The following is a 26002-nucleotide window of genomic DNA, read 5'->3' on the forward strand; positions in this document are numbered from 1 at the left end:
GACCATGTCTACCTTTGCCTGTGGACACAGACACTGATGGCCCCCTCACAGTGCTATGGGAACCTCTGCCTCTCCTTGTTGGCCTTCCAGACATGAAGGAGGGGGGCTTATTACAAAAATGTAATAGAGAAGAGAAAATGTGTACTTGGATGCACTTTAATCAATGGAAAGTGGTGTTTGGTGCACTCAATTAACTTGAGTGCTCACTACGCAGACACACTCCACCGACACACTGCAATATAATGCAGTGAAACTGCACTGACGCACTTCAATACACTGCAGTAAAGTGCACTAATGCAATTCAATATACTGCAGTAAACGTGCACTAATGTAGTTCAATATACTGCAGTAAATGTTCACCAACGCACCTCAATATACTGCAGTAAACCTGCCCTGAAACAATAAACTGACACTAAAGTAAAAATGAATGGTCGCACTACACGCTGAACTATCACTATATTCACACTACACTCACAATAGAATCACAAAAGCACACTAACTAGCAATGAACAGTGCCCTGTTCTATCTATCTCCATTCCAATATTGCACTGAAAATTGCTGCTCTGGGAAGGATCCTTTTATAGTGGGGGGTGGGTCTATGGGCAATGAGTTGATATTGGGCACAGTCATCATTACTTTCTCCAATTATGGCTCTGACAGTGTTTTGTCCCCCGATTGGGCAAATCCTTCATTGCTTCAGCCAATCAGGTGGCGCACAGTGCATTGTGGGGTGCTAGGCGGGCTGAATAAACAGTCGAATGACAATTCATGCTTGGGTCGAACTGTTCACCCAACACTACTGACAAGAAAGCAGAAAAAATAATGCTTGCCATAGATGGATACAGTGCCTTGCAAAAGTATTCACCCCCCTTGGCATTTTTCGTGTTGTGTTGCCTCAAACCTGGATTTAATATGGATTGTTTGAGGATTTGCACGGCCCCCCTGGTAATTTGGATATACAGTGGAACTTCGGAATGCGAGTAACGCGGTTAACGAGCGTTTCACAATACGAGCACTGTATTTTGAAAAATCCTAACTCGGTTTGCGAGTGTTGTCTCGCAAAACAAGCAGGATTCAGGCCAAAGCAGTGTGCAGTACCGCGTTTGACCTGAGGTGGGGGGGGGGGGTGGAGCCGTTCGGAAATGCTCGGACCTGCCCTCGGGCCTTTCCAGCTGTTTCCGAGGCTCTCCGGCGCCCCCGCCTTTGGCCGCATGCAGTACTGTATGCCTTTAGAGTCAATGCGGAAACAAATTATTTTTGTTTCCATTGACTTCAATGGGGAAACGCATTTTGATATGTGAGTACTTTGGATTACGAGCATTCTCCTGGAATGGATTATGCTCGTAATACGAGGTTCCACTGTATATATCTTTGGTGGCCCCCCAGGAGCTGCCTTGGAGGGCACAGGGAGGGGGCGGGACAAGTGCTGTCAGATTACATACAGGAGAATATCCTGTTTACTCTGCGGCGTCTGTAATAGGAAGTCCCGTCTCCTGGGCTGCCATTGGACGATTCGCCTGCATTGATGGGCACTGGTCCTTAGTTCACAGTTCTTTATTTAAAATTTCATTATTTTTCTGAAACTTCCCTCTTAAAATGAAGATGCGTGTTATACACCTGTGCGTGTTATATGTCAATAAATACGGTATATCCCAATAAAACGCCCAAGCTCATCTCTTCACCACACACAGCCACAAAGGCAAGAGAATTTTTGTTGGGCAGTGTATTAGTGCTCGGATGAACACACTTATAGCTAGATTCAGGATGGCGAGCGCATACTTGCGGCGGCGTAGCTTATGGCATTTAGGCTACGCCGCCGTAAGTTAGCGAGGCAAGTACATGATTCACAATGTACTTGCCTGCTAAGTTACGGCAGCGTAGCCTAAAGCGGGCGGGCGTAAGGGTGCCTAATTTAAATTAGGCTGAGGGGGCGTGTTTTATGATAATTAGGCTTGACCCGAAGTGATTGAGTTTTTTTTGGAACTGCTCATGCGCCGTGCGCCTACATTTCCCAGTGTGCATTGCAGCTAAGTCCGCCGCACAAGCCTATTGATTTCGACGTGGACGTAAACTACGTAAATCCCTATTCACGGACGACTTACGCAAATGACGTAAAATTTTCGAATTTCGACGCGGGAACCGCGGCCTTACTTAACATTACTATTTCATCTATTTGATGGAATAACTTTAGGCCTGCTAATGCGTTACGTAAACGGTGTATCTGTACTGCGTCGGCCGGGCGTACGTTCGTGAATAGGCGTATCTACTGATTTACATATTCTACGCCGACCGCAATGGAAGCGCCACCTAGCGGTCAGCCTAAAAATTACACTTTAGCATACGAGGGTGTAAGACACTTACGCCGCGCATATCTGAGCCTACTTAAAGTGTATCTGGTTACCAGAATACGCTTAAATTAGCGCCGACGCAAATTCTGACTTAGGCTGGCGTATCTACTGATACGCCAGCATAAGTCTCTCTGAATCTAGCTATTAGACCGGATTTTAAAGGTTCAAAGAATGTCAGGCAAAATGGTTGGGCCTCACGCATGTTCACATTATCACATTAAATCTGGCCCTCTTTGAAAAAAGTTTGGACACCCCTGTTGTAGACGCTATAACTTTTGCACAAACCAATCAATATACGCTTATTGCGATTTTTTTTTACCAAAAATATGTAGAAGAAACATATTGGCCTAAACTGATGAAGACTTTTTTTTTTTTTTTTCAAAATTGTTGGTCTTTTTTATGCATATAGTGCAAAAAATAAAACTGCAGATGTGATCGAATACCATCAAAAGAAAGCTCTATTTGTTGGGTGAAAAAATAACGTTAATTTTGTTTCGGTACATTTTCACACGACCCCGCAATTGTCAGTTAAATAACCGCAGTGCTGTATCGCAAATAATGGCCTGGTCATTAAGGGGGAAAATCTTCTGGTCCTTAAGTGGTTAAGGTATATGTCCAACCAAAACGATAACATTTTGTGGGACAGTGGAAAAGGATCAGATTACTAAGCCCCCATTCACATTAGTGCCTTTTGCCCCGAATTTGCAGTTGTACTGGAGTGCATTACAATGGAAATCTCATTATTCTCTACGTGGTTTTACAAGGTCTCCTCCATTTAAGAGATTTCCCCTCACTTACAGGTGAAACTCGAAAAATTTGAATATCGTGCAAAAGTTCATTTATTTCACTAATGCAACTTAAACTGTGAAACTAATATATGAGATAGACTCATTACACGCAAAGCAAGATAGTTCAAGCCTTGATTCGTCATAATTGTGGTGATTATGGCTTACAGTTCATGAAAACCCCAAATCTACAATCTCAGAAAATTTGAATATTACATGCAATCAAAAAAACAAGGATGTGACATAGAACAATATCGGACCTCTAAAAAGCAGAAGCATGCATATGTACTCAGTACTTGGTTTGGGCCCCTTTTACAGCAATTACTGCCTCAATGCGGCGTGGCATGGAAGCTTGTGGCACTGCTGAGGTGTTATGGAAGACCAGGATGCTTCAATAGCGGCCTTCAGCTCTTCTGCATTGTTCGGTCTCATGTCTCTCATCTTTCTCTTGGCAATGCCCCATAGATTCTGCAGAACGGGGAGAGGCCAGTGTAAACACTGCTTCTCCTTGTTCTGCCTAGTGACACAGCACTGATCATATGCTCCCTCTCTTTGGGAGCAGTGATCAGTGACGTGTCACAGTAAGCCACGCCCCCTAACAGTTAGAATAACTTCCTAGGACACACTTAATCCCTTCCCTGCCCCTTAGTGGTTAACCCCTTCAATACCCGTCACATTTATACAGTAATCAGTGCATTTTTATAGCACTGATCACTGTATAAATGTGAATGGTCCCAAAATAGCATCAAAAGTGTCCGATATGTCCGCCATAATGTCGCAGTCACAATAAAAATCGCTGATCGGCGCCATTACTAGTAAAAAGAAAAAATGATTAATAAAAATGCCATAAAACTATCCCCTATTTTGTAGATGCTATAACTTTTGCGCAAACCAATCAATAAGCCATAATGTCGCAGTCACAATAAAAATCGCTGATCGGCGCCATTACTAGTAAAAAGAAAAAATGATTAATAAAAATGCCATAAAACTATCCCCTATTTTGTAGATGCTATAACTTTTGCGCAAACCAATCAATAAGCGCTTTTTGCTAATTTTTTTTACCAAAAATATGTAGAAGAATACGTATCGGCCTAAACTAAGGAAAAAGTGTTTTTTTATATATTTTTGGGGGATATTTATTATAGCAAAATGGAAAAGATATATATACAGAGGTGATCAAATACTGTACCACCAAAAGAAAGCTCTATTTATGGGAAAAAAAGAACGTCAATTTTGTTTGGGAGCCACGTCGCACGACCGTGCAATTGTTAGTTAAGCACTTGTGGACCGCCTAACGCCGATATACGTCGGCAGAATGGCACGGCTGGGCACAGGCACGTACAGGTACGTTGCCCTTTAAGTGCCCAGCCGTGGGCCGTGCGCACGGCGCTGGCTGTGCGCTCGCGACCCTGGTCCGAAGCTCCGTGAACGTGCCCACGGGACCCGATCGCCGCCGGTGTCCCGTGATCGGGTCACAGGAGCTGAAGAACGGGGAGAGGTGAGTGTAAACAAACCTTCCTCATTCTTCTCTGTGGCTTGTCACTGATCGTCTGTTCCCTGTTATAGGGAACGACGATCAGTCACGTCACACGTCCAGCCACGCCCCCCTACAGTAAGAATCACTCCCTTAGGGCACACTTAACCCCTTAGCGCCCCCTAGTGGTTAACCCCTTCGCTGCCATTGTCATTTTCACAGTAAACAGTGCATTTTTATAGCACTTTTCGCTGTGAAAATGACAATGGTCCCAAAAAATGTTTCAAAAGTGTCCGATGTGTCCGCCATAATGTCGCAGTCACGAAAATAATCGCTGATCGCTGCCATTACTAGTAAAAAAAAATTATTAATAAAAATGCCATAAAACTATCCCCTATTTTGTAAACGCTATAACTTTTGTGCAAACCAATCAATAAACGTTTATTGTGATTTTTTTACCAAAAATATGTAGAAGAATACGTATCGGCCTAAACTGAGGAAAAAAATGTTTTTATATATTTTTTGGGGGATATTTATTACAGCAAAAAGTAAAAAAATGTTTTTTCAAAATTGTCGCTCTATTTTTGTTTATAGCGCAAAAAATAAAAACCGCAGAGGTGATCAAAGACCACCAAAAGAAAGCTCTATTTGTGGGGAAAAAAGGACGTCAATTTTGTTTGGGAGTCAAGTCGCACGACAGCGCAATTGTCAGTTAAATCGGCGCAGTGCCGAATCGCAAAAAGGGGCCAGGTCCTTTACCTGCATAATGGTCCGGGTCTTAAGTGGTTAAAGCGATACAGTGCCGAATCGCAAAAAGTGGGCCGGTCATTTGAAAGCCAAATGGTCTGGGGCTGAAGTGGTTAAGAACAGATACGATCCTATTTGGATGAGGTCTCACAGCAGAAATGTATGGAAATAGGCAAGCAGAGATTTCATTGCGCAGTATCATCTCACATGTGTGGAGAGCTGCAGTGGAGTATTCAGGGTCAGTGTGAACTTTTTCTTTTGGTGACGGATCCTTCCCAGTACCTTTTTGTGTGGACCTGAACTTATTTGACTTTCATCTATATGAAGATGTCATATTCTTTTGAAAATTTGGACTATTAACATTGTATAAGCACTGTACTTATAATACATTGTTATTGCTTTCTATACCAGGGAAATTGTGCTAGCAGCTTTTCCATACTACTATTATGCCACGTACACAGTATCCGATTTTTTTGTCGGAAAAACCTTGGATGTTTTTTTCTAACGGAATTGCGCTCAAGCTTGGTTTTGTATACACACGGTCACACAAAGTTCTCTGAACTTTCGCTCATCAAGGATGCGGTGACGTACACCACTAGCCGAGAAAATTAAGTTCAATGCTTTCGAGCATGCGTCGGAATTTTGCGCATCGGAAGTGCTACAGACGATCACATTTTCCAATAGGAATTTTTTCCATCTGAAAATTTGAGAACCAGCTCTCAATCTTTTGTTAGCGGAAATTCCGACAGCAAAAGTCCGATGGAGCATACACATGGTCGAGATTTCCTTTTTAAAGCTCACATTGGACTTTTGCTGTCGGAATTTCCGATCGTATGTATGGGGCATTAGTGTTATTTTCTGATTTTATTGATCGTGGGTGTTTTGTGTTTTTTTTAGGTCTTTATACCTGCCTGGATCTCAAGACTGGTTGAAGAGAAATCTTTTGGCAGGTACAGTGGGCCAGATTCACAAAAGAGATACGACGGCGTATCTCCTGATACGCCGTCATATCTCTGTGATCCGCCCGTCCTAACTATGCGGCTGATTCATAGAATCAGTTACGCATAGCTAGCCCTAAGATCCGACAGGTGTAATTGACTTACACTGTTGGATCTTAAAGCGGAGGTTCACCCGCACATGACACATTTTCCCCTCAGGCCCCGTACACACGACCAGTTTCCTCGGCAGAATTCAGCTTCCGACCGAGTTTCTGGCTGAATTCTGCCGAGAAACCCGGCCTTGTGTACAATTTTGCCGAGGAAGCCGACGAGGACCTCGGCGAGGAAATAGAGAACATGTTCTCTATTTCCTCGTTTTCAATGGGAGCTCTCGGCCCGCCGAGCTCCTCGACGGCTTCAGGGCTGAACTGGCCGAGGAACTCGATGTGTTTGGCACGTCGAGTTCCTCGGCCGTGTGTACGGGGCCTTAGATGAATGCTTGTTTTGTCTAGGGGAATCGGCTAGTTGTTTTAAAATATGATCCGTACTTACCGTTTACGAGATGCATCTTCTGCCGCTTCCGGGTATAGGCTGCGGGACTGGGCGTTCCTATTTTGATTGACAGTCTTCCGAGAGGCTTCCGACGGTCGCATCCATCGCGTCACGATTTTCCGAAAGAAGCCGAACGTCGGTGCGCAGGCGCAGTATAGAGCCGCACCGACTTTCGGCTTCTTTCGGCTACTAGTGACGCGATGGATGCGACCGTCGGAAGCCTCTCGGAAGACTGTCAATCAAGAAGGAACGCCTGCTCCCGAAGACCCATACTCGGAAGCGACGGAGAAGATGCATCTCGAAAACGGTAAGTACGGCTCATATTTTAAAACAACTAGCCGATTCCCCTAGACAAAACGAGCATGAAGCTAAGGGGAAAAGAGAAAAAAAAAAATAATTGGGTGAACTCCCGCTTTAAGGATGCAATTCTATGCCGGCCGCTAGGTGGCGAGGCCATTGCAGTCGGCGTAGAATATGCAAATGACTAGTTACGGCGATCCACGAACGTCCGCGTTACCCGTCGCTCTAACTTTACGTTGTTTCCGTCGAGATACGCGTCGTAAAATTAGGGCTGAGCTCTAGTTGTTCTAAGCCATGTTAAGTATGGCTGTCGTTCCCGCGTTGAAATTTAAAAAATCACGTCGTTTGCGTAAGTCGTCCGTGAATGGCGCTGGACGCCATTTACGTTAACGTCTAAACAAATGAAGTCCGTGCGACGTCAATTAGCGCAATGCTCGTCGGGTAATTTTCCCGACGGAGCATGCGCAGTACGTTCGGCGCGGGAACGCGCCTAATTTAAATGGTGCCCGCCCCATTTAAATTAGGCGGGCTTGCGCCGAGCGGATTTACGTTACACCGCCGCAAGTTTACAGGTAATAGCTTTGTAAATCAGATACGTTACGCTGCCGTGGAGCAACGTAATTCTTTCAAAATCTGGCCCAGTATAACTATGCCCATGTATGCATTTCAGCTTAGTATGTAGATGTTTGCTTTCAGCTGTCAGAAATGAATATTATATTATCCGTCTGATGTCAGCCTGATCTCATTTGAAAACATTCACTTTTTATAAGCTCAACAAAGGGCAGTAAACACCATAATCACCTGCTGCCAACAGGTGTCTCATTAAATTTTAATATGTTTACATTTTTCCTTCTTCTAGTTCTGGTGTGACAAGCAAGGATATACAGTATATGGAGGGGGATGAAATGTGCAGGGACATCCTAACATCATAGTAAAAAGGACATCCTAACATCATAGTAAAAAGGACATCCTAACATCATAGTAAAAAGGACATCCTAACATCATAGTAAAAAGGACATCCTAATATCATAGTAAAAAGGACATCCTAACATCATAGTAAAAAGGACACCCTAACATCATAGTAAAAAGGACATCCTAACATCATAGTAAAAAGGACATCCTAACATCAGTCTATCAGAAGATCCATTTACACTACAGCAATGCGGTAATGTACATGTTAGTACGCGCTACCATCAAACTCAGCAATACACGTTACATGCATTTCTGTGCCATTTATGGGCAATTTGCCCACAGCCATGTGTTGTAGTGCCGACTGTTGTGTAGCAGTTCACTGCCAAAAATTCTCTATACATAATTTTTATGTCAAGCTGAATGAGCTTCCCTAATGCAATGAGTGTTAATGGGCTATACAACATGCGTTAACATGTATACATTTAGCACACCACTGCAGACCAGGCTGGTGTGAAGGGCCCTTATGCATCATTGTGGAAAATGTTTAACCCCCCCCCCCCCCACAGGAGCTATAGATATACAGAGTTCTGTACATTTTATATAAGTTTATTTTACATTACACTAATATAAAAGGGTCTATACCCCCTAAAAAATTAACACACAGTGCTTCAATGAAAAATCAAAATGTCAAATGTGTATCAATGTAAATTATAACATGAATAATTAGGGCCAGATTCAGGTACAAATGCGGCGGCGTAACGTTTCGTCTTTACGTTACACCGCCGCAAGTTTTCATCGTAAGTGCTTGATTCACAAAGCACTTGAGTATAAACTTGCGGCGGAGTAACGTAAAGATGTCCGGCACAAGCCCGCCTAATTCAAATGGGGCGTGTACTTTGCGACGGGAAAAAAACGACGTAACGCACGCGAGTAGCTTGGTGGATCGCCGTAAAAGCTAATTTGCATACCCAACGCTGGAAAACGACGAAAACTCCACCCAGCGGCGGCCGAAGTATTGCAGCCTAAGATCCGAAGGCGTACAAAGCCGTAAGCCTGTCGGATCTTAGCCAAATGCCGTCGTATCTTGTTTGTGAATCACAAATTAAGATACAACGCGGCAAATTTGAAAATACGCCGGAGTATCAGTAGATACTCCGGCGTATTTGTTCTGTGAATCTGGCCCTTAATTCTTATAAATCTCTAAATAAATATTCCTAATACTTCATAATTATGGACCGCCCTATAGCAGATATAATGCTACAGGATGGCCCTCCTGTGCAAAATCACGTATATATAATGATATACATGACTCTGTACTTCTGCCTAGGGGGCGCGCGTCTGCTGTCATACACACAGCAAAAGCCGATCTGCGGGTGCCGGGCACTGGATGTCCGCCGGAACCCGCGGATCGCTGGGCAGAGACACCAAACGGTGCTCTGCCTATGTAAAAATGGCAGAACATCATTCTGACAGGGGGAGTGATGTTTTTTGTGTCCCTGCAAAGCAGGGAATAAAATCCATCACTTCCCCTAGTAAAAGCACCTAACACAGTACACAAAACACTGATTAGGCAGACAGTTAACCCTTTGATCGCCCCCTGCCACACCCCCTTAAAGGAGAATTAGCTAAAAAAAAGGTTAATTAAATCTGCAAGGACTTTTTTTTTACCACTACTATTCCTTTATATTGGCTTTTAAAATGTACAAATGCAGCACTTTAAAATTTGGAAGAAAAGTTTAGCACTGGGAAACACCTTTTGAAAGATAAAAAGTGCATTTTATATACAACAAAATAGATCAGACCAAAATGAGGGACAAATGAGGAAGAATGAGGGACAGAGGGACATTGCTCCAAATCAGGGACAGTCCCTCGAAATCAGGGACAGTTGGGAGTCAGTGTACAGTATTATCCCTGATCACTGTATTAGTGTCTATAGTGACGTCAGTGTCAGTTAGTGTCCCTCCCTGCCAATGTCTGTTAGCACTAGATTTCCAGCCACCCTATCACTGTGAAGCCTCGTACACACGGCCGAGGAACTCGACGTGCCAAACACATCGAGTTCCTCGGCCAGTTCAGCACTGAAGCCGCCGAGGAGCTCGGCGGGACGAGAGCTCCCATAGAACAACGAGGAAATAGAGAACATGTTCTCTATTTCCTCGCCGAGCTCCTCGTCGGCTTCCTCGGCCGAAAGTGTACACACGACCAGTTTCCTCGGCAGAATTCAGCCAGAAACTCGGTCGGAAGCTGAATTCTGCCGAGGAAACTGGTCGTGTGTACGAGGCCTGAGACTATAAATGGCTGATCACTGCCATCACCAAGTATATCATCTATAGCTGCATAAATTCCAGTATATATACCATAGTGTGTAGACCCTGTGGGCCAGATTCACAGAGCAAGTACGCCGGCGTATCTACTGATACGCCGGCGTACTTTCAAATTTCTCACGTCGTATCTTTAGTTTGAATCCCCAAAGCAAGATACGACGGCATTTGGGTAAGATCCGACAGGAGTACGGCTTCGTACGCCTTCGGATCTTAGATGCAATACTTCGGCGCCCGCTGGATGGAGTTTGCGTTGTTTTCTGCGTCGGGTATGCAAATTAGCGATTTACGACGATCCACGAACGTACGCGCGCCCGTCGCATTTTCTAACGTCGTCTGTAGTCGGCTTTTTCCGGCGTATTGTTAAAGCTGGTATTTTGCGGCGTATAGATAGACTTGTCATGTTAAGTATGGCCGTCGTTCCCGCGTCGAAATTTGATTTTTTTTTTTTTTTTGCGTAAGTCGTCCTTGAATAGGGATGGACGTAACTCATGTCTAATCTCAAAAAATGACTTTGTTGCGACGTCATTTCGCGCAAAGCACGGCGGGAAATTTCTGGACGATGCATGCGCAGTTCATTCGGCGCGGGGACGCGCTTCATTTAAATGAAACCCGCCCCCTGATTTGAATTCCGCCGCCAGAAATACACTACGCCGCTGTAACTTACGGCGCGAAATCGTTGAGGATTCGAAATTCCGCCAGGTAAGGTACGGCGGCGTAGCGTATCTCTGATACGCTGCGCGGATCCAATTCTCTCTGGATCTGGCCCTATGACTTTCACACAAACCAATTAATATACATGTAGCGCCTGTGTACCTATCAGTATAGGTGCTATGTTAAATCTAGTGGGATGAGAGACTTACTTGCTCTCATCTGTGTTTGATTTATCTAAATTTGGCTGTCGCCAGCCCTGAACTGTCCTGTGGGTCACTCTGTTCTCCAGAGATGCTGGACGGTAGGTGGCGCCGGAGGGGTTCGGGCGGAGCCACTTCTTGCCAGCAGCCAATTAGAGGAGTTTTCCCTCGCGGAGCATGCTGGGAGGGGTATTTCTGTGGCGGAGGCCGTTGCTCGGGGTTCTTTGCGGGTTCGGGTTCCTGGTTCCAGGTGCCGCACTCACCTTTAGGATGTGCACACATAACGGGCCCCGGCGATATGGCCTACCAGGCCGGGGAGCACATGTTACGCGGAGTTCCTGACTCTGGGCCCTCATGGCCCGGAGCATCTGATGCTGCAAAGGGGCCCCAGTGACTTACTGGGTACCCCCATCTCTATTAAGAAGATCCCAAGCGAGTTGTGCTGTTCGGTGGGGGATCGGCTTGAGGAAAACCCGGAGGCAGGTGATCCAAAAGGGCTTGAATGAACCATCAGGGATCTGGGTAACGGACACTGACAGGTTGTATGCGGCAAACTGTCAGTCGGTGGCCCCAAATTACGCACTGGGAGGATTCGCTCTACTATCCAAACTTCTAAAGTACTAGGCCTGTGGCAGAGGTCTCATCCTAAGATCCAAATTTCATTAGAGCCAAGTCTGTGGCAGAGACTTGTTCCTTCCCAGAAGTTCTAAGTGACGCTGTGGCTGCCAGGCCTGTGAGAGGGGTCTGTCCAGGGGCACTTTGCCCACTCTGGCTGGAGTGGCGACATGACGATTACAATTATTGGAGGCAGGACTGCTTCCCTATCCATAACCTGGGTCTGCAGAGTTTATCTTTATTTCACTAACCTATGCTGTCTACCTCAAGTTGACTGTTGGTCGTGTTGGACCAGAAATAAAACATTGAAAAACGTCAACCAACAGCTTGGACATTCCATTACTGCTCTCATTACCATCATCACCCCTAGACACATCACAGAGGTAACTTAAATACGCCGATCCCAAATCTAACCAGCGGCTCCTCCGGGGGTAGCGCTACATACACTTATTGGGATTTTCATTTTATTTTTTACCAAAGACATGAAGCGGAATACATTTTGGCCTAAATTTATGAAGAAATTTTACTTTTTGAGGATTTGCCCCCTTAATGACCAGACCATTTTTTTGTGATACGGCACTGCGTCGCTTTAACTGACAAATGCACAGTCATGCGCTGTTGTACTCAAACAAAATCGATGTCCTTTTTTCCCCACAAATAGAGCTTTCTTTTGGTGGTATTTGATCACCTCTGAGGTTTTTTTTGTTTGCGCTATAAACAAAAAAGTGCAACAATTAAACAAATATTTAAATATTTTAAACTTTTTGCTATAATAAATATCCATAATAAAAGCCAACAAAAACGACGATTCGCGATTTTTAGCGAGACTGCGACATTGCGGCGGACAGATCGTACACTTTTGACATATTTTTGGGACCGTTGACATTTATACAGCGATCAATGCTAAAAAGATGCACTGATTACTCTGTAAATGTCACTGGCAGGGAAGGGGTTAACACTAGGAGGCGATCAAGGGGTTAAATGTGTTCCCTGGGAGGTGTTTCTAACTGTGGGGGGGGGGTGTGGGACTGAGTGGAAGAGGAGAGAGATCGCTGTTCTTAATCACTAGGAACAGCAGATCTGTCACTCCTCCCCTGTCAGAACGGGGATGTCTGTTTAGATTGACAGATTTCTGTGGAGCGACTGTGGGTGGCCCATGGGCATCGGCCATGCGCATCGGCTCCGGTGTCGCGGGCGCGCGCACCCCCTATCACTTCTAAAGCGGCGATTCGCCCAGGAAAGCCAACCGGCCGCAGTATAATGACGGCAGCTGGTCCTTAAAGCGGAAGTCAGCCTAAAAAAAATATTAAAAGCCAGCAGCTACAAATACTGCAGCTACTGACTTTTAATAAATGGACACTTACCTGTCCAGGGTGCCCGCGATGTCGGCAGCCAAAGCCGATCAATTGCTCAGCTCTCGGCTGCCCCCGCCACCATCCTCGGTGAGGGAATCAGGAAGTGAAGCGTTGCGGCTTTACTTCCCGATTCCCTACTGCGCATGCGCGAGTCGTGCTGCGCGTCCTCACTGGTCTCTGCTGTCTTCTGGGACCTGTGTGTTTCCCAGAAGACAGCGGAGGGGGGAGTGGGTGCAAATACCTGTATTATACAGGCATCTGAACCCCCCTGAAAGGTGCCAAATGTGACACCGGAGGGGGGAAGGGTTCCGAAAAGTGGAGGCTTCCCCAAACAGAGAGCTCTACCCCTCCGACCCACTAGAGCAATCAGGCAGTGGGATGGATTCTAACAATACTGTCGGGATTCTTCCTGAGCCTGCATGGCTCTGCTCAGTCAGCTGTCACAGGAGACTGAACGTAATTGTAGTCTTGTGACCCACAGTAGAAGTATGAAAAAAAGCTTTGAACATAATTTTAATATTTTCTACGAATAAAAAACATTTTTGACTGCAGCTGAGCTTTGATGCATTTGTAACCTGTGTGACATCATCACCTAATAGCCTTCTGCCACTGGCAGACGATAATAAATTGGAACTATCCATTGGCATCGCATTGCAAACCAGGAGTGAAGGGGCCCGCAGATCAGATGCCATGTGGAACGGACGCAGAAGCCCATAATATCCTCACGCCGCACAGCACACACCAGGATAAAGCTGCAGATTATCTCAGCCACTCACTGCAACATCTGCCCAGCTGACAGAGCTTATCCACACTCAGCGATTACCGCCTGAGCCCGCTGTCCTCGAAAGAGGGGCCGATCCCAAAACTTGGCAAGAAACCATCAGACAATCCTGGATCTTTTGCCTGGGTGACAGCAGGGACGGAAGGATGGGGGGCACCAAAATTGTTTACAAAGAGTGAGAAAGAGGGAGCCCTGCTGACCTACAGTGAACCCGCCACCAAAAGAGAAAAATCGCACCCTATTGAAACAACAAAGAAATAGGTTTTCTGTTTTAACATTCGCTGCCTTTAGGTTCACATCTAGGCATCACGCCAACGACATGCGTTTAACAACATGCTATAGGTTAGACATGCAAGCAGTTAAAGTTAACCACTTCAGCTCCGGATTGGTTTTACCTCCTTCATGACCAGGGCATTTTTTGCTATTCAGCACGGCGCTACTATAACTGGCAATTGCGCTGTAATGCAACACTGTATGCAAATGAAATTGATTTAAATTGTTTCACACAAAGATTTTTTTGGTGGTATTCGATTACCACTGGGTTTTTTTATTTTTAATTTTATAAATAAAAAAAGACTAAGGGCCAGATTCACAAAAGAGATACGACGGCGTATCTCCTGATACGCCGTCGTATCTCTGAGATACGATTGTGGTATCTATGCGCCTGATTCATAGAATCAGTTACGCATAGATAGCCCTAAGATCCGACAGGTGTAACTGTGTTACACTGTCGGATCTTAGGCTGCAATTCTAGGCCGGCCGCTAGGTGGCGATTCCATTGCGGTCGGCGTAGAATATGCAAATGACTAGTTACGCCGATTCACGAACGTCCGCTTTGCCCGTCGATCTAAATTTACGTCGTTTCCATAGAGATGCTTCTAGGTGTAACCAATGTTAAGTATGGCCGTCGTTCCCGCGTCGAAATTTTAAATTTCACGTTGTTTGCGTAAGTCGTCCGTGAATGGGGCTGGACGCCATTTACGTTAATGTCGAAACCAATGACGTCCTTGCGACGTCATTTAGCGCAATGTACATCGGGTAATTTTACGGACGGAGCATGCGCAATACGTTCGGCGCGGGAACGCGCCTAATTTAAATGGTGCCCGCCCCATTTGAATTAGGCGGGCTTGCGCCGAGCAGATTTACGCTACGCCGCCGCAAGTTTACAGGTAAGTGCTTTGTGAATCAGGCACTTACGCTGTAAACTTGCGGCGGTGTAACGTAAATGGAATACGTTACGCCGCCGCAGCGTAATGTATTTGTATGTGAATCTGGCCCTAAATTTAAAAATAAAATAAAAATTTCCACTATTATGAAACATATTCAATAAAATCTAATTTCATCATAAATTTCAGCCAAAATGTATTCTCCTACATCTCTTTGGTAACAAAAAATTTCAATAAGTGTAGATTCATTTGTTTGTGTGAAAGTTATAGCATCTACAAACTATGGTATATATATTTGAAAATTGGCCAGTCCTAATGGCCGATAAATGCCAGGAGAGTACAAATACCCCCAAATGACGCCTTTTTGGAAAGTAGGCAGTCTGGGGAATTTAGTAAGGGGCATGGCAAGTTTTTGGAAGTTGTAATTTTGTATCACATTTAAAAAAAAAAAAATATATATATATATATATATATATATATATATATATATATATATATAATCTAATCAAATTTGGGCTTTTTTAACAATTTCATTTTATTTTTTGACATATTGGGCCTGATTCTGGTAGAATCCGCGGCGGCGTAGCGTAAGGCATTTACACTACGCCGCCGCAAATTACTGGAGCAAGTGCCGTATTCTCCAAGCACTTGCTCCGTAATTTGCGGCGGCGTAGTGTAAATGGCCCGGCGTAAGGCTGCGTAATTCAAAGGGGGCGGCTTGTATTTAAATTAAGCGCGCCCCCGCGACGATCGAACTGCGCATGCGCCGGGCATAAAAATAGCCCAGTGCGCATGCTCCAGCTCACGACGGAAAACGTCAATGACGCCGGCGTGAGCGTCATTGACGTAAAGTCGTATTCGCGAACGACTTACGAAAACGACGTAAACGACGAAAAAAGACGACGCTGACCCGACGCCATACTTAACATGGCTTACGACGGACCTTCGTAAACCTGCCCCTCATATAGCAGGGGCAAGTTTACGCTTACGGAAACGTCGTAAATTCACTGCGTCGTCCGCGCGTACGTTCGGGAATCGGCGTAAATAGCTAATTTGCATAGACGACGGGGAAAACGATGAGGCGACACCTAGCGGCGGGAAAAAAAATTGCATTTAAAATCTGACAGCGTAAGAGCCTTACGCCTGTCAGATCTAAGGGATATCTATGCGTAACTGATTCTAAGAATCAGTCGCATAGATACTCCGAGCCAGATTAGGACTTACGACGGTGCAAATGGCCTTGCGCCGTCGTAAGCCTTTTAAGAATCTGGCCCATTGTTACCAATGCAGTGCAGTGTCATCATATGACTGATCAAGGGCACTGACTGGTGTCAGTATGTTAAAAATAAATAAATTAAATAAATTGTTTTTTATTCAAGCTTGTAAACTTTTTTTTAATTTTTTTAATTTTTTCATTGTTTTCATTTTTTTTTAATTATTATTTTTTTTTACATATTTTCATCAGAGTAGTTCCATGTCACCATAGTAACACTGTACTACTTTGAGACGTAATCAGGGATTTTTTTTTCTTTTTAAGCTTCATGTACACTACAGCTCCTAAACTTGAGTTTAGGAGCTTTTGGCATTTTTTTTGCCAAAGCTCCTAAACTCAACTCCATGTATACAAAGGCTTTTAGCAGAGTTTAGGAGCTGCTGAGGTTAGGGGAGCTTCTCCTGAACACAGAAGAATAGTGTTCAGTATAGGAACGTTTTGACCGCCGGATGTCAAAGAAGGCGAATGTGTATATGAAGCCACTTTGTTTCCTGTTACAATGAAGATCATTGTAACAGCAACGTTTTCATGAATTCATGACAGTTATGATCATTAGTGATCTGTGATTGGCTACAGCTAATCATTTGGTACAGGGTGCTGCAATTGGCCCAGGGAACATGTGATAGCTATGGGCTAATCCCAGCATAGGAAAAACAGCTTTTGAATGAATTTGCATAGCAATCATATGATCACCGGGCCCTAAGTACTGGTGTTCTGTCGAATAATGGAGATCGTTGGATAATGCCTCTGACGATTTGCGCATGCATGATAGTGATGTCACTCCAGCTGATCTGGCGATCAGCTGGCGTGAGGTCAACACTGTGCATGTGCAGATCATCGGAGGCATTATCTGACGATCAGCAAACCATGTGCACAGAGCTGTCAATGACCCTAGCACTGCACCGCATGGCAGGGGCAACCCAACACCGGGGGAAACTACTGATTATCCAGCAGCGGGATCTACCCTCCTTCTTCTCCTGCTACACTGCACCGCCCAGCAGGGGGGACAGACCCGATCCTTCACCGAGGGAAAAACCGATCTACTCTCCCACGGGGAGGAACGATCTAGGGGGGACACTCTGATATAGACACCACCCATGTGCCCATCCCCGGTCTGTCCTTCTCCTGGGGGAACACCGATCTACCACCCACCCGATCTATGCATTTTCGCCTTCGCCGTGCCTGAGCCGCCTTCGAATAAGCTGGCCCCTCTCTATCCTCCTCTCCCCTCCTCCATCCCTTCCACCCAGCACTACCTCCCTTCCAGCCAGCCATCAGCTGGAGTGACGTCACTACCGCGCATGCACAGATCGTCATAGGCATTGCCCGACGATCTGCATTATTCTAAAAAACACTGTAATCTGCAATCGCAGGGAGGGGAAGTGCGCAACACACTCCTGAACTGGGAGCAGGCGCATGACGTACATGTACGTTATTGTGCCCGCACATACCTGCTGCAGTATATAATGTAGAATCCTATCATTATAATCACATAGGAATTTTAACATTTTAATGCTGCTTCATTTTCAGTCTTTTTAAATCTAAAGTATACGCTTTACACCCCATCTCTGGAATTTGAAAACTGTAGTTGGTTAATTGATGTTCAACAGGTCTTACAAAGCCCATAGGATTGAAAATAGAAAAAATTCCCTCCGTCTCATTGGCGTGCTTTTTGTACATATTAGAAAATAATTAATAAGGTAAAAAAAAACAACACAACTGGGCGATCATGAAGGTGTCACCACGGTCCAAGGTTTTGGAGATCTGTCCCTGGAATGTTTTGTCCCTGGAAATATCCATCATTTTTAAAGCTAATGAATTCTGGAAAAAAATCCAATTCAATTCAACCTGTTAGCCATCAAAGGGGACTTAATTAAAGCCCATTTCTAAAATGATAAAAAAAATTGCTATATATAAATGGGTGAGAAGCAATTTATGCAATTTTTTTGTGATGCAATTTATTTACTTATTCATATGATTTTTTTAAACACAGTTCATCCCTTTTGTCTTTTCTGCCTTTTGGCTAGTTGCAGGTTTCAGAGCTAAAAATCGTTTCTCTGCGGCTTTGTCTATTAATTACAAAAAAGAGTGGAAAAATTATGCAATTATTTCTATATTGACAAATGGAGATTGCTTTTCTTTGTACACATAGGTGAACTTTGACAGCTGTCGGACCTCCATTGAAACGGGGGATCATCGTCATACGATCCCCAATGGTGTCATCATTCTGCATTTTGATAAAAGTTCTCCCCTTCCTGTCCACCAGTCATCCTTAGGCCCAAGGTGTGCGCCAATCAGAAAAACGCAGGCGCTTTACACAAGTTTGAAGCGAGCAAGGTTTTGCCAATCTCAATGCACCTTTTTGAATAATTTTGAGAAATCTCTAACTTTGGAATTTTTAAAGTACACTCTTTTTAAGTTCACATTTTTATAAATAGCGCAAAATGTGAAAATGCTCTGAGAATTGTACAAAAAAGGCAAACACAGCATTCTTTATAAACAGACCCCTCAACCTCGGGCATACATATGTGAGCCATGTCAGGCCCCGTACACACGTCCGAGGAACTCGACGGGCAAAACACATCGTTTTGCTCGTCAAGTTCATTGTGAAGCCGCCGAGGATCTCGGCGAGCCAAGTTTCCCCGTTGACTAACGAGGAAATAGAGAACATGTTCTCTATTTGGCCCGATGAGATCCTCGTCGGTTTCCTCGGCCGAAAGTGTACACACGGCCGGGTTTCTCGGCAGAATACGGCTCCGATCGAGTTTCTGGCTGAATTCTGCCGAGAAACTCGGTCGTGTGTACGGGGCCTCACAGTATCATAGTGCCAAACTAGTATATCGTATGCTCCTTTCCCAATGTAAAAGAACAGCAACAACAGAACATATACAACACAATGTATAAACTATATAGCCAGAGGTTTGCAAACACTTTGCATCAAACCTGTAGGAGTTTGTTGGCTCTCCATTCCCCAAACCATAAGCATTAATATGGAATTGCCCCTAGTTGTGCTATATCATCCTCCACTTCTCTGGGAAGGCTTTCCACTTGATTTTGGAGGGTGCTGTAGGAATTTGTGTTCATTTTTAAGGTTAGGTACTAATGTTGGATGAGAAGACCTGGCCCACAATTGGTGTTCCAATTCATACCAAAGATGTTTAGTAGGGTTGAGGTCAGTTCTATGTTCAGGACACTTGATGTCCTCCATACCAAACTGTTCAAAACGTGTCTTTATGGAGCTGGCTTTGTACTACAGGGGTACAGTCATGCTGGAACAGAAAAGGACCACTTCCATACTGTTATCATAAGGTTGAAAGAACACAATTGTCTAAAATGTGTATGTAAGTTGTAGTATTAACAGTACCCTTTCCTGGAGACACCTGAACTCAATTATTTGGAGGGGGGTCCACACATTTTTAGCCATATTGTAGGTGTGATGGTCAGCTGTGCACAAACTTTGACAATTATGATGCTGGATCAGAAGCTGTCCTTCCGCCCTAAAGCTACAGCAACACATGGAAGATCTAGACTTGCTCCGGGCAGAAGAAGAAGACCTAGCCTATGTAGACACCATGCCCATGCAAAGGAGAAAATAGTCACCATTCAACTAGAAAAGAAAGGTGCAGGTGCAGCTACAAAGTACTCTAAGGCCCTGTACACACGACCGGTTCATCCCATGAGAATGGTCCGACGGACCGTTTTCATCGGTCCACCGCTGAAGTGGCCTGATGGTCTGATGTGCGTACACACCATCAGTTCAAAAACCGATCGGGTCAGAACGCGGTGACGTAAAACACACGACGTGCTGAAAAAAACGAAGTTCAATGCTTCCAAGCATGCGTCGACTTGATTCTGAGCATGCGTGGGTTTTGAACCGATGCTTTTCTGTACTAACCATCGGTTTGGACCGATCGGTCAGCGGTCCATCGGTTCGATTTTAAAGCAAGTTTTAAAATTTTGGTCCGAAGGACAACAGACCGATGGGCCGTACACACGGTCGGTTTGGACCGATGAAACTGAACCTCGGTCCATGCTCATCGGTTTTGTCCGACCGTGTGTACGCGGCCTGAAGCCTGGTACACACAATGAGAATATCCGATTAATGACCATCAATTTTTTGCATGCTACTCTCATATAGAAAGTTAGTGGTTTACTAAAGTTACGAAAATTCTCTTACGACAGAATACAATTTCAGAAATGATGTAATGTGTTGTATTTTATTATATTCTGTAGTTTTGGAGCATGCATGGTCATGGTCTTCTGATTTTGTTCGGATGTATACTGTATTGATTAAACGAAAATCATACTTTCTGGTACTGTATGGTGAACATTTTTGTATTTGTACCTTCGGATAATTTGTCATGAACTGTCGCGATCGGCTCTCAAAACGGACTAACGACCAGATTATCGTAAGATCGCCCTGAAAGCTGTATTTTTCATCCCACTGTCTGATCATGTGTACTAGGCTTTAAAGCAGGGTGTCTGTGTGTGTATACTGTGTATGTGTTTTGTATGTGTGTGTGTGTGTATACTGTGTGGCCCCATAATCTATTGCCCGGAGGGCCCCTAATATCCTATTGCCCGGGGGCCCCATAATCTCCTATTGCCCGAGGACCCCATGAGTTGTCATTCCGCCCCTGCATTAAAGTATTCCGATTTACAAAAGTCATCACATGGGCACTGTCTCGTCTGATCAGCAGGGGATCTACAAACAGATCCGTGCTAAATCAAAACACGTTTGTGACATCCGCGTCCATTCACTTTTTTCTGCCTTTGCAAACTGGAGCCTTCTGGACCCGTGTTGGATCCATTGCCGGCTGGATAGAAATGGACTTGCCTTTATTAACATAAGACTCTACCTCTGATCCATCATGGTTAGATCCAGAAAAACGGAACAGGACGCAGACCTAATCCATTTATTTTACTGACTACCAACTGTTCGAAATGGGTCTTATTTAAACTATTTGTATCAATTATTATGGCCTGGTCCTTTCTTAAAATTTAACATTGGTTAAAATGTAGTACAAAAGTTATATAGGCCATCGCTAGTTATACAATCATTTGTGGTCTGCAGAGGCAACACTGTATGCAATAAGCTTAGAGGGCAGCGAAATGACAATGTTGGCAGCTGCGGTCATGTGTGACCGCACGTGCCGCCAATGCATGTCAGGCCTCGTACACACGACCAGTTTCCTCGGCAGAATTCAGCTTCCGACCGAGTTTCTGGCTGAATTCTGCCGAGAAACCCGGCCGTGTGTACACTTTCGGCCGAGGAAGCAGACGAGGAGCTCGACGAGGAAATAGAGAACATGTTCTCTATTTCCTCGTTGTTCTATGGGAGCTCTCTCCCCGCCGAGCTCCTTGGCGGCTTCAGTGCTGAACTGGCCGAGGAACTCGATGTGTTTGGCACGTCGAGTTCCTCGGCCGTGTGTACGAGGCCTGAGGCTTTCCGGCTTTCTATTCCAATATGATACTCTTTCTCTCTGAGCTCCTTGTAGGCCGCTGTAGGAAAACCTGCACAGCAGGACATGGACTTTCCAAAAACTTTCATACAGTGAGTTAATATTGACTCTTGGCAGAGTGTAGAGTGTTGCTTTACCATATCAAATTTGCCAGCTGGAGACTCTGGCTGTCATTAAAGTAGATCTAAACCCAGTCAATAAAATCTCAACAATGTTATTTAAAAAAATGTTTTAAATCTTTTCAAATCTGCAGCTTCTATTAAAAAAAAAACCTTGTTGATCTGGGCATAATGGGCCAGATTCACGAACAATAGCGCCGGTGTAACTTAAGCCGTTTACATTACACCCCCGCAAGTTTTCAGTTTTAGTGCCCGATCCACAAAGCACTTACCTGGAAACTTGCGGCGGTGTATCGTAAAGACGTCCGGCGCAAGGCGGGCCAATTCAAATGGGCGTGTGCCATTTAAATTAGGCGCGCTCCCGCGCCGGACCTACTGCGCATGCTCCGTTTCGCAATTCCCGTCGTGCTTTGCGCGCAGTGACGTAAATTTCTTCGAACGGCGACGCGCGTAGCGTAATTCCGTATTCCCGGACGGCTTACGCAAACGACGTTCATTTTTAAATTTCGACGCGGGAACGACGGCCATACTTTATACAGCAATACGATTGGTCAAATAACAACTAACTTTGCGACGGGAAACTAGACTAGCGGCGACGCAGCGAACGCGAAAATACGTCGTGGATCGCCGTAACTCCTAATTTGCATACCCGACGCTGGTTTACGACGCAAACTCCCCCCAGCGGCGGCCGCGGTACTGCATCTTAAGATCCGACAGTGTAAAACAATTACACCTGTCGGATCTTATGGATATCTATGCGTAAATGATTCTATGAATCAGTCGCATAGATAGAAACAGAGATACGCCGTCGTATCTCTTTTGTGAATCTGGCCCAAAGGTCCTTGTACAGGCACTTCATGTGATTGAATGACAACTGTCTCCCAAATGTGCTCCTGCGTTGTCACTCTATCATATGCACCCCTGGTGGAGGCTACAAGTGGCCGTGCTGACACACAAAGTGCAGGCATGGTCCCCTGTTGTCACTATCGGAAGATAGTCCAAAGCAATGATGAGCAGCCAACACTGTAGCGAGTGCATATAGATAGGACGTGGCTAATAGAGACTGAGGGAGATCAGCAGCATTAAGATGGCAAAATTGATGAAAAAAAAAGTAAAAGCAGTATTTTATAACACAAATTGCGATTTTTATGATACACAGAGCAAACTAAATGTCATTCAGTTAGGCCCCGTACACACGACCGAGTTTCTTGGCAGAATTCAGCCAGAAACTCGATCGGAGCCGTATTCTGCCGCGAAACCTGGCCGTGTGTACACTTTCGGCCGAGGAAACCGACGAGGATCTCGTCGGGCCAAATAGAGAACATGGTCTCTATTTCATCGTTAGTCAACGGGGAAACTTGGCTCGCCGAGATCCTCGGCGGCTTCACAAGGAACTCGACGAGCAAAACCATGTGTTTTGCCCATCGAGTTTCTCGGACGTGTGTACGGGGCCTCACAGTTTTTGTCTAATTTAAATTGTAGGACTGATTGCAGAAAAACCAAAACCCCGAAAAATAAAACTGAGTGTCTGCCTATCTAGAGGACAAGATTGAGCAGGTGACTTTTTTTTCCGATTGGACAATACCCCAGCTAAGCAATCCCGCCAGTAGAAACCTGAATTATGCATTCTCAATCTGACAATGGGGAAATGGAGGAGATAGTAAATGTGTTATCAGTGTAATAGAGACAGGTGGAGGACAGGAGACTGGCTAAAGAGATAAGAGGGACACTAGACCAGGCTCAGGTGACCAGTGAGGATAGCAATGAGTTCGCCCATAAGCGCAAATTTGCAGATGGGGGGGGCGAGGGTGAGAAAAGAAAGTACTCACACATTAAAATGGTATATCAAGCAACGCCAACCACTGGGTCTTTCCAAGAAGTTGTAGATGTCACCCTGCATGCTGGTTCGAGTGAGATAGTGGCGGTAGAAAGGCTTGGGGGAGTTGTCCGGGTGGCCTTCTTTCACGCCCCCAGCGGGGCTGCTCACCTGCAATGTGGGGTCCTGGGCAGAACAGGGGGTCCCAGAGCCATTGTTTAAGGGGGGATCCGGGTCGTGGGACACCGAGGAGTAATGCATAGGGTCCGTGGCAGGGGGGGCTGTGTAGAAGCTGTAAAGGGGGAGCCCCCTGCACTCCCCCGAACCGCACGACATGGCGCAGACTGCTGCTGATCAATATTTCACATCCTCAGCTGCCGGTGTTGGATTGCAAGCTCCCGCGGGACCTGATCCCTCTTATCAGTGTCTTGCTCAGAGTCACCGCAGACAGGATCACAGATGTGTCACTCGGTGTCACCTGCTGTCACCCTCTGTCACTCATAGCTCTGAAACAAGAAGAACAACACAAGGTCAGTGCACCTGGTAGGCTCAGAGCACAGCACGCAATAGACACAAATTACAAAAAAAAAAAACACATGCAGGACAAAATGCATCAATCTTTTCAGGCTTATTCAATAAGCTGGTGCAGAGAGGCGACTGAGTTACATAATACGCATAACTCTTACTGTCACCCACAGTGATCTGCCAATGCAGCACCGCAGCCGTCCCGCTGTCAGAGTATTACAAGTCTCAGAGTGCTCCACAGTGCTGGGACTTGTAGTCCTCTAACGGCTGCATGAGCTTCAAGCTATGATACAGGTCAGTCATGTACTATGGATGCTTTGCCAAAATGGCAATGCCCAGCTTCATTACTCTTCATTAGGGTACCTAAGTACACTTTCCACATACCCCCGGGGATGGATAAAGTGGTATAAATTGATTTCTGAACAATCAAGTTTACAAATAATGTCAAATTTAGTGTTATAGATGGTGTAATATTTACAGCGTCATGACAACTTTTCTTTAACAAGCAGATCTACCTCCTGCACATCTGGTGTCAATAAGTTGCGACGGAGATGTAATGCAAATTCAAATACATTTTCCCATACGCCAGTTGTTGATTATTTTGTTTCTAAAAAAAAAGCGTAATTTTTAACTCGCCAAATGCTTAATGCGCTGTTTTAGCGGTTGAAAGCTGACAGTTGAAAAGAAATCTTTGTAAGTGTGCACACCTGTAAGAAAATGGAGACAAATAATTCTATTTCCATCGCTGTCGGGACGCCATGGCTCTTTCTGCAGTTTAAAAAATGCAAAGCATTACCTTTGGATTTAAACACTGTTCCCCTTTCTTGATCAATAACTAAATGATATTTCGAAACCTTCCTATTTCAATATATGTCGCATCCATCCCTCTGCAGAACATTGCACCATACATTAAATTGCAGTTAACACGACTGCAATTGCTTCGCAGTGGTCTATTTGCCCTTTGTGCCCGCTGCAGACTGTTACATAGTGAGGTGCCACTTAAGTATTCTGCAGGCTATTGCGCTGTCACTAACCTTTGCCCCTGCAGATTGTTGCACTATGGGCAGACTATTGCACTGCTGCAGACGTTAGCACGCAACGCCCCCCACCAACTTTTGCAGCAGTAAATAATTCCAATTCCAGCAGAGGTCAGCTGTATCAAGGGTGAAGAATTTTGTGCCATGGCAAACATTACCTGCAGGACCTGGTCCTCCTTGCGGTGACATTTAGGGACGATCAGCCTTCAGTGGTCTCCACCAGACTCTGCCATTAACCCCTTGCTGTACAGGGCTCTTGTCAACCATCCATGACTTGTTCAGCACCTGCCCGTGGGTGTGTGGGGCTCTCTGCCTCTCCACTGAAGGCTCAGGCTATGACCCCTCCTCCTGGCTCATCAGTGCCTAACCCCCTCCCCATCCATCCTGCAGAGAACGGTAATGCCATTCTGCCTACTTAACCACAGCATTACCTGTGCCATTTCTATCCACCCCCTGCAGAGGCACTACAAGTCTCAGCACTCGCACACATCACTACCAAACACAGGACATGCAAGGCATAGCTGATAATATGTTAAACTAAATTCCAGGTAAATAATTGGGTTTGCAAAGTTTATTATGTACACTACTTGTTTTTTTGTTGCGTTTACACTTTTCCGCTGCT

The 26002-nt window shown here is 45.1% G+C and overlaps 1 protein-coding gene across 3 annotated transcripts in view; it reads right to left on the reverse strand.

Moving 5' to 3' along the window:
• Positions 1 to 25684, reverse strand: part of LOC120932804 (potassium voltage-gated channel subfamily KQT member 1-like) — a 181095-nt gene extending 155411 nt beyond the window's left edge. For all 3 annotated transcript variants that reach the window (XM_040345538.1, XM_040345537.1, XM_040345536.1), the window contains exons 1-2: positions 25539 to 25684; positions 23832 to 24324 (exon numbers count right to left, since the gene is read on the reverse strand). In XM_040345538.1, the coding sequence (XP_040201472.1) occupies positions 23832 to 24154 (323 nt within the window). In that variant the 5' untranslated portion in view covers positions 24155 to 24324; positions 25539 to 25684. The remainder of the gene's footprint in view (positions 1 to 23831; positions 24325 to 25538) is intronic.
• Between the last annotated feature and the right edge of the window lie 318 nt (positions 25685 to 26002).

The sequence above is a fragment of the Rana temporaria genome, chromosome 3 (genome assembly GCF_905171775.1).
Source record: "Rana temporaria chromosome 3, aRanTem1.1, whole genome shotgun sequence".
NCBI classification, from domain to species: Eukaryota; Metazoa; Chordata; class Amphibia; order Anura; family Ranidae; genus Rana; species Rana temporaria.